The 13555-nt window shown below is 34.9% G+C and overlaps 1 protein-coding gene across 5 annotated transcripts in view; it reads right to left on the bottom strand.

Moving 5' to 3' along the window:
• Positions 1–13555, bottom strand: part of LOC111864472 (kalirin) — a 768927-nt gene that overhangs the window by 505490 nt on the left and 249882 nt on the right. For 3 of the 5 annotated variants that reach the window (XM_023851737.2, XM_023851735.2, XM_033751441.1), the window contains exons 10-12: positions 12284–12391; positions 10766–10858; positions 3403–3612 (exon numbers count right to left, since the gene is read on the bottom strand). In XM_023851737.2, coding sequence (XP_023707505.1) covers positions 3403–3612; positions 10766–10858; positions 12284–12391 — 411 coding nt within the window. The remainder of the gene's footprint in view (positions 1–3402; positions 3613–10765; positions 10859–12283; positions 12392–13555) is intronic. The other 2 variants (XM_033751442.1, XM_023851736.2) reach the window with 2 other exon arrangements.

The following is a 13555-nucleotide window of genomic DNA, read 5'->3' as shown; positions in this document are numbered from 1 at the left end:
GGTGTTAACCGACGTTTCGGAGGAACGTATCGCCCCCATCTTCAGGGTTGAAGAAAAAGTATAAGTAAATCTGCAAGCGACAACACCGTGAGACACGATAAAGCAGACTGTCTGCTTTATCGTGTCTCACGGTGTTGTCGCTTGCAGATTTACTTATACTTTTCCTTCAACCCTGAAGATGGGGGCGATACGTTCCTCCGAAACGTCGGTTAACACCACATATACACGGTGCCAAATCCCAGAAGACTGCATTCTTCATAGTCACCGCCGTGAAAGCCTCAAATCTTACATGTAAAATGTATTTTTCCTTTACATTATGACAAATGACTTACTACTACAGACAATGACTCTGACAAAAGACAGACCCATCCTCTTGTCAGAGAGGGTGCCCCACAATAACAAGACCTGAACTGTCAAACAGTAATAAATATCTGGTCATGAGCCCCAGATTGGTCTTGACACCAAGACTGATTGACTAACTGACTGTCAGTTGTAATGTGACTTTGCCTTTGACTGGACATGACTAAGCAGAGCAGTCAGGTACTAACAGAGCACAGTAGTATAGTCGAGTACAGAAGAGTAGTCGAGAGTGAAGAGTCAAGTTTTGGGATGCTAGCCTGCCAGGATATGAGCTTGTAATTGAATTGAGTCGAGTCTCCAGAATTGGCAGCTGCAGAATAATGGCAAGAAGGGAATTAGACTGTGACAAGAAGACTTCACATGTGATTTGAAGCTATAGTGAGACTGCTGCCAGGATACAACTAGTGAAGACTGAGAACCCTAGTGGGGGGTGTAACAGTGAGCTGGAAAGCGTATATAATAGCAATAGCGCTGTACTGACTGTAATCCCGAACTGTATGAATGTATAAGGTGCAATAAATCCAATCATCCAATCCAAAACCCATCTTATAAGCGACCCCTGTGCATGACAATATAGATATAATTAAGATTAACAACTTTAATTATACATTTTTCAATACAGTGATTATTTAACAAAACAGTGCACAAGGAAAGGCATTTGTGAGTCACTCTGTGCAGTGCAAATAACTTCGCAATAATGTTGATCACTGCTAAAACTGAACTGAGTTATATCACTACATTTCTACACATTGTCTGTAGGCTGAAAGCACATTATTCACAAATTAATTCAGTTGATTTTTGGTTTCATGATGGTGGAGGAAGAGTTTATTGGTGGTTGGGAAAAATGATTTGTGTACACATTTAACAGATGTGTTATCAATAAATGAACACCTAGGCCACTGAAAACACAATAATAAACACATCGGTTCTAGAAAATGTGGAAAGCATCTTTACTAGATGATCAAGTGCTAGCTTCTCAAGACGGACTCCGCCCCATGGAGTAAGTTTTAAATGAACATCAAGATAATTAAAAATGAAACATATCTGCCATTTTTTAAAAACACTAAGCATTATATTAAAATGCACTGCATGACAGTCTCACAGCTGAGTAGCAATGTCCCTCTCTGTGGCCCTGACTGTTCACTCCTGTTTCTCCCCCACCCACCCCCCACCCAACTATATAACCTAATACTTTCCCAACTTGGCTCATTGCTATCTTGAAGAGAGAGGCAGTACTTTTCATGGAAACACTTGTATCCACCCACAAGACTGCATCACAATATGTGTACAAAATTTATAAATTAATGAACAAAAATTTAACACCATAAGAAAAAAAAAAAAAAGGAGAACAAACATACACAGACGTCATTAAACAAAAATTTTATTTTTGCTGTGGTTTAGTATGTGTTTACCAATGTTTTTTGAGGAACACACTGCATGCTTCTTCAGGGCAGAAGTGAGCCAAATCAGGAAAGGTGGTGGAACAGGCCATAGAGAACTGGAGGTTTAAGTTTACCCTGAAGATAGAAGCAATATGCTCTTCCAAAATGCTGGTAACGACCTACTATACCATGCAGTGTCACAACCTGGAAGATCACAATATAAATCTGTATCGCCATGGAAACCATAACCAAGATAACATTTAAGAATATCTTGGCTGAAAAATTATTTGAGACTAAATTTGTTTGCTATCATGTTTTTACTTCACATACAACAATACAAAACAAACTGTACAAAAAGAAACTATTTCCCTAAAGATATATTACTGACTCATACAAAAAGTTAAGATCATACATTAAGTGGTCCCAGCATCCTATGACATAAATATTGTATTTGAAACCTTAAACAGATGGTTCGAAGCCAATTTACTCTCATTAAATTTTGATAAAACCCATTACATATCATTCACAACTAAAAACAACCACCAAATTGATCTGGACATCAGTTATGCCAACAAATTAATCTGTAAAGTACTTGATACAAAATTCCTTGGAATACATGTAGACAGTACACTGTCTTGGAAAATACATATTGAACAAATTATACCTAAATTAAATGCAGCTTGCTATGCGATGAGATCAATTAAGCCTTTTATGTCACAGGAAACATTGAAGATGGTTTACCATGCCTACTTTCATTCTATTATGAACTATGGATTAATATTTTGGGGGAACTCTTCACATAGTGTAATAATTTTTAAAATACAAAAGAATATAATAAGAATCATTACAGGATGTAGAAGTAGAGATTCATGTAGAGAATTATTTAAGAAATTAAAAATTCTACCGCTTCAATCGCAATACATATTATCGCTTCTCCTATTTGTTGTTTACAACAAAGATAAATTCAAATTAAATTCTGATGTCTATAACATGAATACTAGACAAAAATATAACTTCCACCTACCCTCATCAACTTTATCAGTATATCAAAAAGGAGTCTACTTTACTGGCATAAAAGTGTTCAACAATCTGCCACAAAGTATTAAAAACTTGGGCAATGATACTAAAAAGTTTAAATCAGAGTTAAAGAATTATCTACATGCTCATTCCTTCTACTCTTTAGATGAATACTTCAATGTAAATAGAGAATGATGTAAAATTAAGTTATATTAATTTTTAAGCTAAAAATTGACTGTACTTATGTATGTAACCTTTTGACATGTTCTGTATCCAAAGGTACTAACCTGCTTAGGATTTATAGAATGTAAATAAATTCAATTCAATTCAAATAATAGAGTACAAGGGTAAAGTGCTTCTAATATTCATGCCAACCTTCATGAAAATATATCAGTTGATTCAAAACTTATTAATGAGAAGGGAAGGACAAACATGGCATGCTGATAACATAAGCTCATCATTCCTGTGAAAATGCGGATTGAAAAAGAAAAAGAAGCCAAAGACATATTTGCAGCAAAGTGTGAGTTTCAGAAGGTAAAAAAGTTGTTCGTTCATATTTCCCTCATTTACATTTTTGTCCACAATGCAGCTTATGTTAGTTGAAGGCACAAAACTGTAACCAAATATCTGCAGCAGTTCATACCTGCTTGACATCCTCCTGGAAGAGACGAAGAGCCAGTCGCTGATGAAGCTTGATTTTCTTGGCATGCCATTTTTGTTCAAGAGTTCGATGGTGGTTCAGAATCTGATGGATCACTGCCAGAACATGACTAGCACCCTCAGAGTAATCTGCAGCAGGATTACCCGTCTGACGGCCTGTTGCTTCATATACCACCTGCCCATCTACTGTGACCTGAAATGATTAGCACTAGTGGTTTTACAATTTTCTGAAATCTGTCAGAATAGAAGTACATTAGGCAAGATGTAATACACTCAGAAGCGAGCTGCTTTGATCCTCAGTTTTACATCATCATAACTCAAGAAAACTCATGCTACCTCTCGAAAAATATTACGGAGATTTTTACTGCCTTGACAATGAATTGTAATTAAAATAAGACACATATACAATGAGATTACTCATTGATTCAGCATAATGAATAATTACAATAACACGTGTAAAACTGCATGCTATATTATGGAAGAGTGTCTGAAATGTTTACCTCTATGCAAATACTTTATCTCCTTTCTGACGACTGCTTGTGAGAATATAAATCTTTCCCCTGATACATGATCTGCTTTCTTCTTACTACCTTACTCTGAACTACTTAGCAGCTACTTATGTTACAAAGTGTTTACTGAATTCATTTGTTGTCTGTATTCCTTTGAAGTATACTGTATAGTTTAGGATAAATATTTAAAAGGAATATGAAGAAAGAATAGTGAAATGATGTTGCACAGAGATGTCACAAAAGCTCAGTTAAAACTTGAATTCCAAAGGTATGAGTTACTCTGTGCCCATTTCCTATGTTCAATAACACAAAAAAATAGAGATGAAGTTAGGTATCTATTGCATATTCTAGGAAAATTGTTGCTAACTGACCTAAATTTGAGACAATATTCCAGTCAGTAAGGAAATAATGTATTTATTTAAGCACAAATGCAATTCTTCTTCACAGTACAGAAAAGTTATAGAGAATGGCATACTGAGTTTTGCTCTATTAGAAGGTGAATAAATTTTCCAATGAGTACAAGTGCAGATAAATACAGTTATTCTTTGTGTCATATAGAAGAAAAATGCTTTCATATTTACAAGCTTTATGAAAATTGTCACTATATTGTAAAGAAATATTAAAAATCACATATCAGCAGGCAGAGGTTGGTACCAGTACTAAAATTATACTTTCAGACCTTTCAAAATCATCATCCACATTTTATATTACTAAATGTCTACTAAATGGAAAAAAGTTTCAGACAAAAGTTAAAGAGATTAATAAGAGAAACATCAAGCAGCATGAAAACTTTTGGGGACATATGGAGCAGTTTTTGAAAATGTCTAATAAAATTTTATTTCAAACTGATATACTCTTCAAGGCACTTATTGGTACCTCTTTTTAGTAATTAATTTATCACATCTTACCCTCTCCTTTCAAGTATTACTCATGGGTCCATACTTTAGAATGTTACTGACTGAAGTTCAAGCAATTATTAAAATGAGCCCTCTATTTTAATTCCAAGTAGAACATTCTGCTGAGTTTATCAACAAAATTTCTTTGGTTCTGATTGAAAGAGAAAGTAACTATATATGGATTCATATCTCTTGACATTTGGCAACAGCCAATGATAGTTTCAGTATTGTTGCCAGCACTCACATGTCAGAACAGCTGCACTCTAACAGAAAATTCTGACAAAGGAGAGATTAATATCTGTATCTTAAGAGATGAGCTTAATTAATATGTAGGTCTATACAACAGATTATTCAGACATACAATGACAATGATTTCCGTTTTAATCCACAAGAATAGCTAACGCTTTGTCATTACTGCCAGCATCTACAGTAACATGAAGTCTCTAATTTCTGGTGGAATCTTTCAGGATCTGTGTTACTGTTTCTCTTTACTCATATTTCATCCAAGTAAGACAACAGCCATGTATTAGCCAGTTCCTTAACACTGTGTAATATTAAAGAAATATCGATTGTGCTGCAACCGCAAAGTAAAAAAAAAAGAACGTGGATCTTTACATCATGACTCTTTCTGCAGAGGAAGTACTGTTTTTCCCAGGTGGAAATCATCCTCTGTCACAAAATTCATACATGGTTCTCTACAAATATTTCTCAAAATCATCTAGATTTGTTGTTCTGTTTAGAAAGCAAATGCTCTTCTAGAGGGCATGAGAACAGCAGCATACTGACCTCTTGATGTCTTTTCCTGATTGTTTTGGAGAAAAATATATTGTGACATAATGGCTGGAAGATGGAACAGCAGAGCTTGGAGAAAAAGCTGTTGCTAGGTACCAGCCAGTAAACATGCTCCCATGTCAGCAAACAAGAGGGCTATTGCTAGGCAACATGGTGTTTTCTGCAAGGTCTATGTTGAGGCTACTTAGTGAAGGCCATCAGGAAAAGTTAGTCGGACTTGAGTCGGCGATTGGTGAGTAAGGTTCGTGAACTATAAGTGAGAATAGGCAGTTCGTGGCTGGCCATGAAGAACCTCCATGGTTAGCAGGCATAACCTAGCAATGCCTACTGAAGACTGTAACAGACCGTGACTCAGCATGTGCTGTAGTGATTTCTCTAACTGGGAAACATCACACATATTTGAATGGCTACTTTGCTACAAGCAAGAACATCTCCAATGTCAAGAGATATCATGAATCCTGGAATACTAAGTCAGAAGTGTTACAAAATGTTAAAGTCTCTACAGTATCTTCCATGTAAGTACATCCACAGACTAAAGAAGTTACTCTTACCACACACCATTATCTACTTACCTATTCAAAAGTTCATGGTGTGACAATGGAATAGAATATTAACTGGAATATGAAAGAATCTACTAAGTGAGTTTAGATATCATCTGTAAAATGAGATGGCAACAGCTTTCGCTGCTGCAGTATAGCAGAAAATATCCTGACAAAATCATTAGGTCTAGTAAGGACTAAGAAAGAAAAAGACAAGTCAGCATTCTTCCTAATGAAGAAGTGCAGTTGTGTAAACAAAGCACTAAGTAAACTCTGCTAACAAAGCCTACGAGAGTAAAACAAGGAGGCAACAATAATGCGTATACTGTCTGTCCCATTCAGGAAGTTCAGAACTACCAACATGACACACAAAAACACATCACACTGGCAGGACAGTACAATAACCCACACTTACTGATGCGTGACCCTTTGGCTTTCTTCTCGAGTTCTTAAACAAAAAGTGCAATATTCAAGTATTAAAATGTGCTATATTAAAATATTTTTAGATAATGTTCTTAAAATAATTTCTTTAAACTTTTCAATAGAGAACAAATTTATCAGAAATTACAAGAAATCCAATTACAGGAGGAGAAAATTTTACATTAATGCCACAAGAATAAGATGGGATATTTCAGTAAGATTCTACCTTGCTTTGGGAAGATATTGTTGCATATATATATATATATATATAAGGAAAATGTCTGGTATTGATATAATTGTCTGTCCTCACTTCCTTAGGATCTACACTGCCACTGTTACAAATGTAAATATAAATCTAATGTCTTCTTTTTGTCAATGCTTCCATGGATCCCTGTTCTAACATGGGATTTACATGTGAGGTTTAAATCAGGACTTTGTAACGTGAGCATAAGCAGAACATTTTTGAGCATCTTTAAAAGTATTGTCATCTAATTTTAAATTCATAAGCACAAATTTTTAATAGTTCTGGAGTACAGAACTGTCATGCTTCAAAGTCTGAAACCTTATGTTCAAGCTTTTGAAGCGTGATTCCAATAACATTCCTAATGCACCTTATTCTAGCATGTTTCATGGTCTCACTACTTTAGTGTTAGTGAAATAAAACCCTGGTGTCCTTTTTCCTAGCTAGGGCTTGCACAATAGCACAGGCAAACCAAGTGGCCACCTAGGGTGGCAGATTTTGCAAACCCTCACTTCTCCACTTTTTGCTTATCATGACCATCAATTTCTTAAACCATCATCAATTAAAGAGTGCATACTTATGCCAACAGTTAAATTATTGTAGTAAAATCCATGAATTCATATTGTAGAACATTATAACAACTATCTGTGAATATCTTTATATTTTTGCTCAACTTAAAGTTGTTTTCAATTGCTAAGATTATAGTATCGAAAAACAGGACTGGTGAATATGAATTAGAAATGATGAGGTCAGAAGCAGTTGTGTCATAATTTAAGGTATTATCTTGGCATTTGCTTGTAAGAACTGAAGAAAACCATGATAGAGAGTCTCTGATCAAAGATTTCAACCTAGCACTGTCCAAAAATGAAGTGGGACCTAACCATGATATTTAGTTGAATGAACTTGCAATATAAAATATTATTGATCCACTTGTATTTAGGTTTCTCTCAATACAGAACTGCACAAAAAAAAAAGGTCCCACTAATTTGGATTTCAACAATTTGCAACATTTGTTAAAAAGGTGTTTTCCTACTTCAACTGAAATATACTGAGCTCTTATTTATCACTGCTTTTCATAATGGTACTTAACCATTTCCTTAATACAGAGGGATTTTTGAACTTTGTTGACCAGTTCATGGCTCTGCACTTCACATTAACTAGTGCACCGTCGGCTGCAAAGCACACATGAATTTTGCTGATAAATCTGCATGCCTGATGCCCAATAATGTTTGGAATGAAGGGAAGTAATTAACTTGTGAACTGTTTGATGGCATTATGTTTCATGGTGAGCAGTGCAGTTCATGAATGGGAGTTTGTTTATGATTTATCAGAAGTAGGCAGCAGTTATCATCTCCATTACAGCTAATGAGCAGTGTGGTATGTCATGTTGCAGTACACTTTAGAGTAACATGTATTTCTGTACGATACCTATGTGAACTATGGATCTACTACGAAGTGTTGGCAAATATTTCAAAGTAAATTTTATGATGAAAGAGTTCCAAGCAGACAAACAATTCATAATTTGGTGTGTAAATTTAGACCAATGGGACTCTTAATACAGAAGAAACACAAACATAAGCACCAAGTGCTTACTGACAAGTAAGATGTCACAGGGGCCAGACTTCGACATACACCTAGAAAATCACTGAAACCTCTAGCTGAGACTGAAGTGTCAAAATCTAGTGCAAAAAAGGCAACAAATTTGCTGAAGCTCAGACCCTATAAAACAACAGTAATCCACACATGCCCTGCAGCTGTGCGATCCAACTAGCAGGATTCATTTTTGCAGTTGCTTCCTATAGTTCGTCACTGCAGGCGAGATCAATCCATAATTGACATTCTTTTCTGTTGAAGAGTGGTTTCACTTGCAGGGATATATAGATACTGAAATGTTTAATACTTAAAATTTAACCTAAAATTTTGTATATATACTAGTAAACAAGGCCTACTAAAATTCAATTGGGAATCCTTTCTCAACTATATCTCCTTCCCACCATTCTTTCATATGCCTTCTCCATTCCCCTCAATGTCAGTCCTATTGTCCGATCTTTTCCAATTCTGATCTGTATTTTGTTAAAATAATGAATTAATGTCCGATCTTTTCCAATTCTGATCTGTATTTTGTTAAAATAATGAATTAAATTTCACCTCTATCCTTCAGATAGCTGCTGACACTAGATGTATGTGAGAGCTGACAATTACATTAGCAGCATAATATACACACACAGTCAATCATAAACTATACCTATAACCTAAATAAACTCTTTTTGGACCACTTTTGTTCTTTTTTGTTTATAAATGATTTGCCCCAAAGGTGTTCAAGAAGCAAAGGTGGTGTTATTTGCGGATGACACAAATATATTACTCATTGAGAGAAATCTCATATCATTAAAAAGGAACATCATAAAAGTTATGAAACAATTAGAATATTGGTTCTTGACAAATAACCTTACAATAAATGTGGAAAAGACCAAAGCAGTGCTACTTTAGGGAAGAGGATCTAGTTTAATTCATAGACCTGTTCTGTATTTAAATAACAAAGAAATAACGTATTTATCAAATTTAAAAATTTTAGGTACTTGTATCACAGAAAACTTAAGCTGGGCCACTCATATACAATAACTTTTCAAAAATTAGACAAAGCTCTTTATTTGATTAAATCCTTACATGACTCAGTAAGCATACCTGTATTGAGAAATGTTTATTTTACAAAATTTGGATCTATATTAAAATATGGTATTATATTTGGGGNGTTTAGGAGTCGTGTCATATGACAGTAATGCAATATTTAAAGTACAGAAAAAGGTCTAAGACTTAATAAAGGAGTTAAAAACAGAGTGTCTTGTAGAAGTTTGTTTGGTGATTTTAAGATTTTAACTGTAACTTCATTACATACATTTCAGATCTTGTGCTTTATAAAAAAGAATAAGATCAATCTCACTCAATATTCCGACATTCATAAGTTTAACACAAAAGGGAAACAGGATTTGTATGTCCAATTATGCAACACTGCTAATCATAGAAAAGGTGTAATTAACATGGGATTAAAACACATAAGAACTTACCCTTCAAATTAAAAAGATTAAAAAAATTGTAAGGTTTTTAAAAATAAATTAAAAAGTTATTTATTACTAAACTGTTTTTATTCTCTACAAGGGTTTTTTACTAACAATGACAGGTGGAAGTTCGGTAATTAGAGTTAGTATCGATATGATATTGAAGTATATAGATGGTCTTTGGACTGTTATCTTCACTAAATGTGTCATGCTTTGTTTTACATGGCTGATTTGTGTTTTTGATGTTTTAAGTACTCGTATATTTATTGCTTTATACTGAATTTCTGGAAGTTGTCATCCATGGTTTGTAAGTTATAGCAAGGTGATACTGTTCAAAAATGTACTGTATTGTACAATGTCTTGTATACTTTCGTATATTTTTTAAGAGTTGTCAACATGTGTGAGTTTGTTTTCAACTGACTTGTCTAACTGTGCCTGTGTAACAGTTATGGATGTTAAATAAATTATCAATTACTAATTGTTAACTATTCATAGGCTAGCCCAATTTGTTTCAATACTTTCACCATTTCACAAATTTGTAAGATTGAGAATAAGCTAAGAGAAAACTGTTAAAAACAGACATTAGAAATTTTGTACAGATACTAGCAAAATAAAAGACTGTTACTTTACTGTCATGCATACCAACAATCTGAATCTGGTGTATGAGAAAAGATAGATGATATTAATAGATAGATCCCAGCAATAATGAGAAGACCAGAGCACAAAACACATCACTTTTACATCAATTTAGATGTGGAATTAGGACCATCCATTAATAATATTAATCCCTTGCCAAAAAGTATAGAGCAACCTAATCGCAAGTAGTAGCATACAGGTGAGAGTTCCATGTGCAGTGGCCTTCACATTGCAGTAAGAGAGAAAGATTTGCCTACATGTTTGCGAGTAGTCTGTTCCATCCCGGGCTGGTTACAGATCTGAACCAGGTGATCGAGTTGATAGAGCAGTTTTTTGCTAGTACTATGAACCTGTGGAGGACCCAACACCTTATTAGTACATGGCTCTATAATCAGATACTTTATACATTCCACCGCCATTAACAAAGTAAGAGTGGTACATGGAGTTTTATGCAGTGGTTCTGAATTTTTAGGGTTCAAATTTTATACATGGCTCTCTCATTGGCCCACCTCACAAGCTGTTACTGTTTCTGTGATATTCAGATTAAAATGTAGGACAGCTGAACAACAGCACTAACAGTGTCAATTAAAAAAAAATCACAACTTTAGCTCCATTAGGTAATAGATGTCTGAATACTGTTTTCAAAAATGGAATCACAACATGTCTCAGTCATATGGTGGAACTGAGAAAGCTACTTCACTGTTCTAATAATCTGTCTGAAGAAATGAAGCATTCTAACTTTGACACACTAGCAATTTAAAAAACAAAAATTGCTAGACAGTTTTCATAATAATACTGCACAAAACTGAATTTCTTGTGAATGCAATGCAATATAAAGGAAATGGGAAAGAAATATTTAATTAAAAATCTCAGGGAGTTAGATTCAGGTTTCCAGTTACAGAGGTCTGGGTTCGTTCCTGGTGACTTCATGAGAGATTCATGGTGGATGAAGTAACACCGGGGAGGGTTTTCTCTGAGTTCCTTTGGTTTTCCCCTGCTAAACATCATTCCACAATTGCTCATACTCATCTGTCAAGAGGTGTGTGACAGCCCTGTTAGGGTACCAGGCAGCACATTATCACATCCTTGATCCTCAGTCTGGAGGTTCAACTCTGACTCAGCACTTGGCTGGATACTGATCAGAGAAGTCTCTTTCTAATTTAGTTACAAATTCTCACTGAAAAATGTCCTGCATAAACATTAACCACTGCTGAGTTCCAAGAGAATTTATATCTATACTTCCTTCAACTCTTTGATAGTAACTGCATGTATTTCTGTTTACACTATCATAAACAACTGTCACAATACACAAAACACAGTTCAATATTTTTCCCTAAGTCTGTTATTTAATGATGCTGTCAGTGTCTGGACTGTATATTGTCAATGAAGAGATGATCAATGAATGTGGATAGATGATGAAATGAGAATTGGCAGAAGAAACTGAAGTACTTGGAGAAAAACCTACTCCAGCACCACTTTGTCCACCATAATTGGTAGGATTTTTAACTTGAAATTTATCTATTTTCTGATCGGCCAGCCCACATTCAATATATCACAAGATTTTTATTTTACAGGGGTATGTAAATTTTTGCTTTTAACTGATATTACATGCCTGCCATGGTACAAGTTATATAACCCACTGCCCAAAACACCACAACCTTCCAATCAATTTCTAAAAGATTTCCACCAAACTGAAGACTGTAAGAAAGAAAGGAGGTAGATTAAAAACCCAACTTCTTGTGAGTTAATCATCATAAAATGAAATATTGGCATACATTGTTGCTGAAAATACAATCCCTGGCAGTTCCCATCACTGGGAAACAGTGGCACATTTGGACCATGATATCAAGGCCACTGAGTAGAGCCTGGTAGGAATTATACACCTGTAAGAACAACCAAACATACAAACACTCATAGGCATATACACAAATAGTGGGCAGTACCAATGTGGCAGCATCAACACCATCAGCAGCAGCAGGAATGTTGGCTGGCTATGCACTTTGAACATTGCACTTGCATCAACAGACTACTCAGGCAAAGCCCAATGCCACAGAGGAGTAGGGTATTGTCTCAACATGACGGAACATTCGGTGCAGTAACAAGCAAAGCACCATTCCTTCTGAACAGGAAGGATCACAGAAAATGGAAGGAAGGTGTGGCAATATAAAACATAATACAAGTTGGGTGCTATTCAAAGGTACAGATCTGTGCCAAGATATAAAGTAATAATCCTACATTATGCAAACAATCAAAACTGGGAACATAATTCACTTTACCTAATATTGCTAATTAAAGAAAAAATGTAACACACAAGAGAGGAAGAATTATCAGCTTGCCTTTGATAATTTTCCATCTGGAACCAAACAGTCCTACAAGTACATACAAAATACCATGGTGTTACAATTTAAAATATAACAATATACAAACTTTGTTCTGAACACTGTTGCTTCAGAAACATAATATTAAGCAGAGTATAGCAATATGTAAACAAGTATCCAAATACACAGTGGAACATGAAACAAAGGTGCACTCTCCAGGATAGATCTGGTACTAGTGGATCAGAAAAAAAAAGGCGACAATGAGGCAATACAGGAGAAACAGATGGGGAAGAAGGGAGATGCAGAGCGCAGAATAAGTGGAATTTAAACACATGAAACTGGTTACAAAATCGCAAAATTATTTCAATAGTAAACAGAATGAAGTGAATTTCCTAAGAGTACACAGTTTCTCAAATATTCTAGCCTCATTTAATTTTGTCAATAAAACCAAAGTACTGAAAATACTTATTGGTTCTATTCTGCTTATAGTAATACTGATGCAAATGTGACCTGTATTTAACCAAGTAAGAATACTGTACCTTCAAATTATAAAGACTCATATTATTCTAAACAAAGCATCAATGAAGCCACTATCTCCAGTGATCACTGATTTTATTTGTTGCTTCATTTACTTGTCTTTAAGACTTGGATGAAACAACATTAAAAAATATAATATATTTTAAAGCACTATATCAATTACATTTTACAGATTTCTACAAACACAGGGAT

This window comes from Cryptotermes secundus, unplaced genomic scaffold, assembly GCF_002891405.2.
Source record: "Cryptotermes secundus unplaced genomic scaffold, Csec_1.0 scaffold737, whole genome shotgun sequence".
NCBI lineage: Eukaryota > Metazoa > Arthropoda > Insecta > Blattodea > Kalotermitidae > Cryptotermes > Cryptotermes secundus.
The sequence above is the reverse complement of the archived record's forward strand: the minus strand, read 5'-3'. Positions and strand labels throughout refer to the sequence as shown.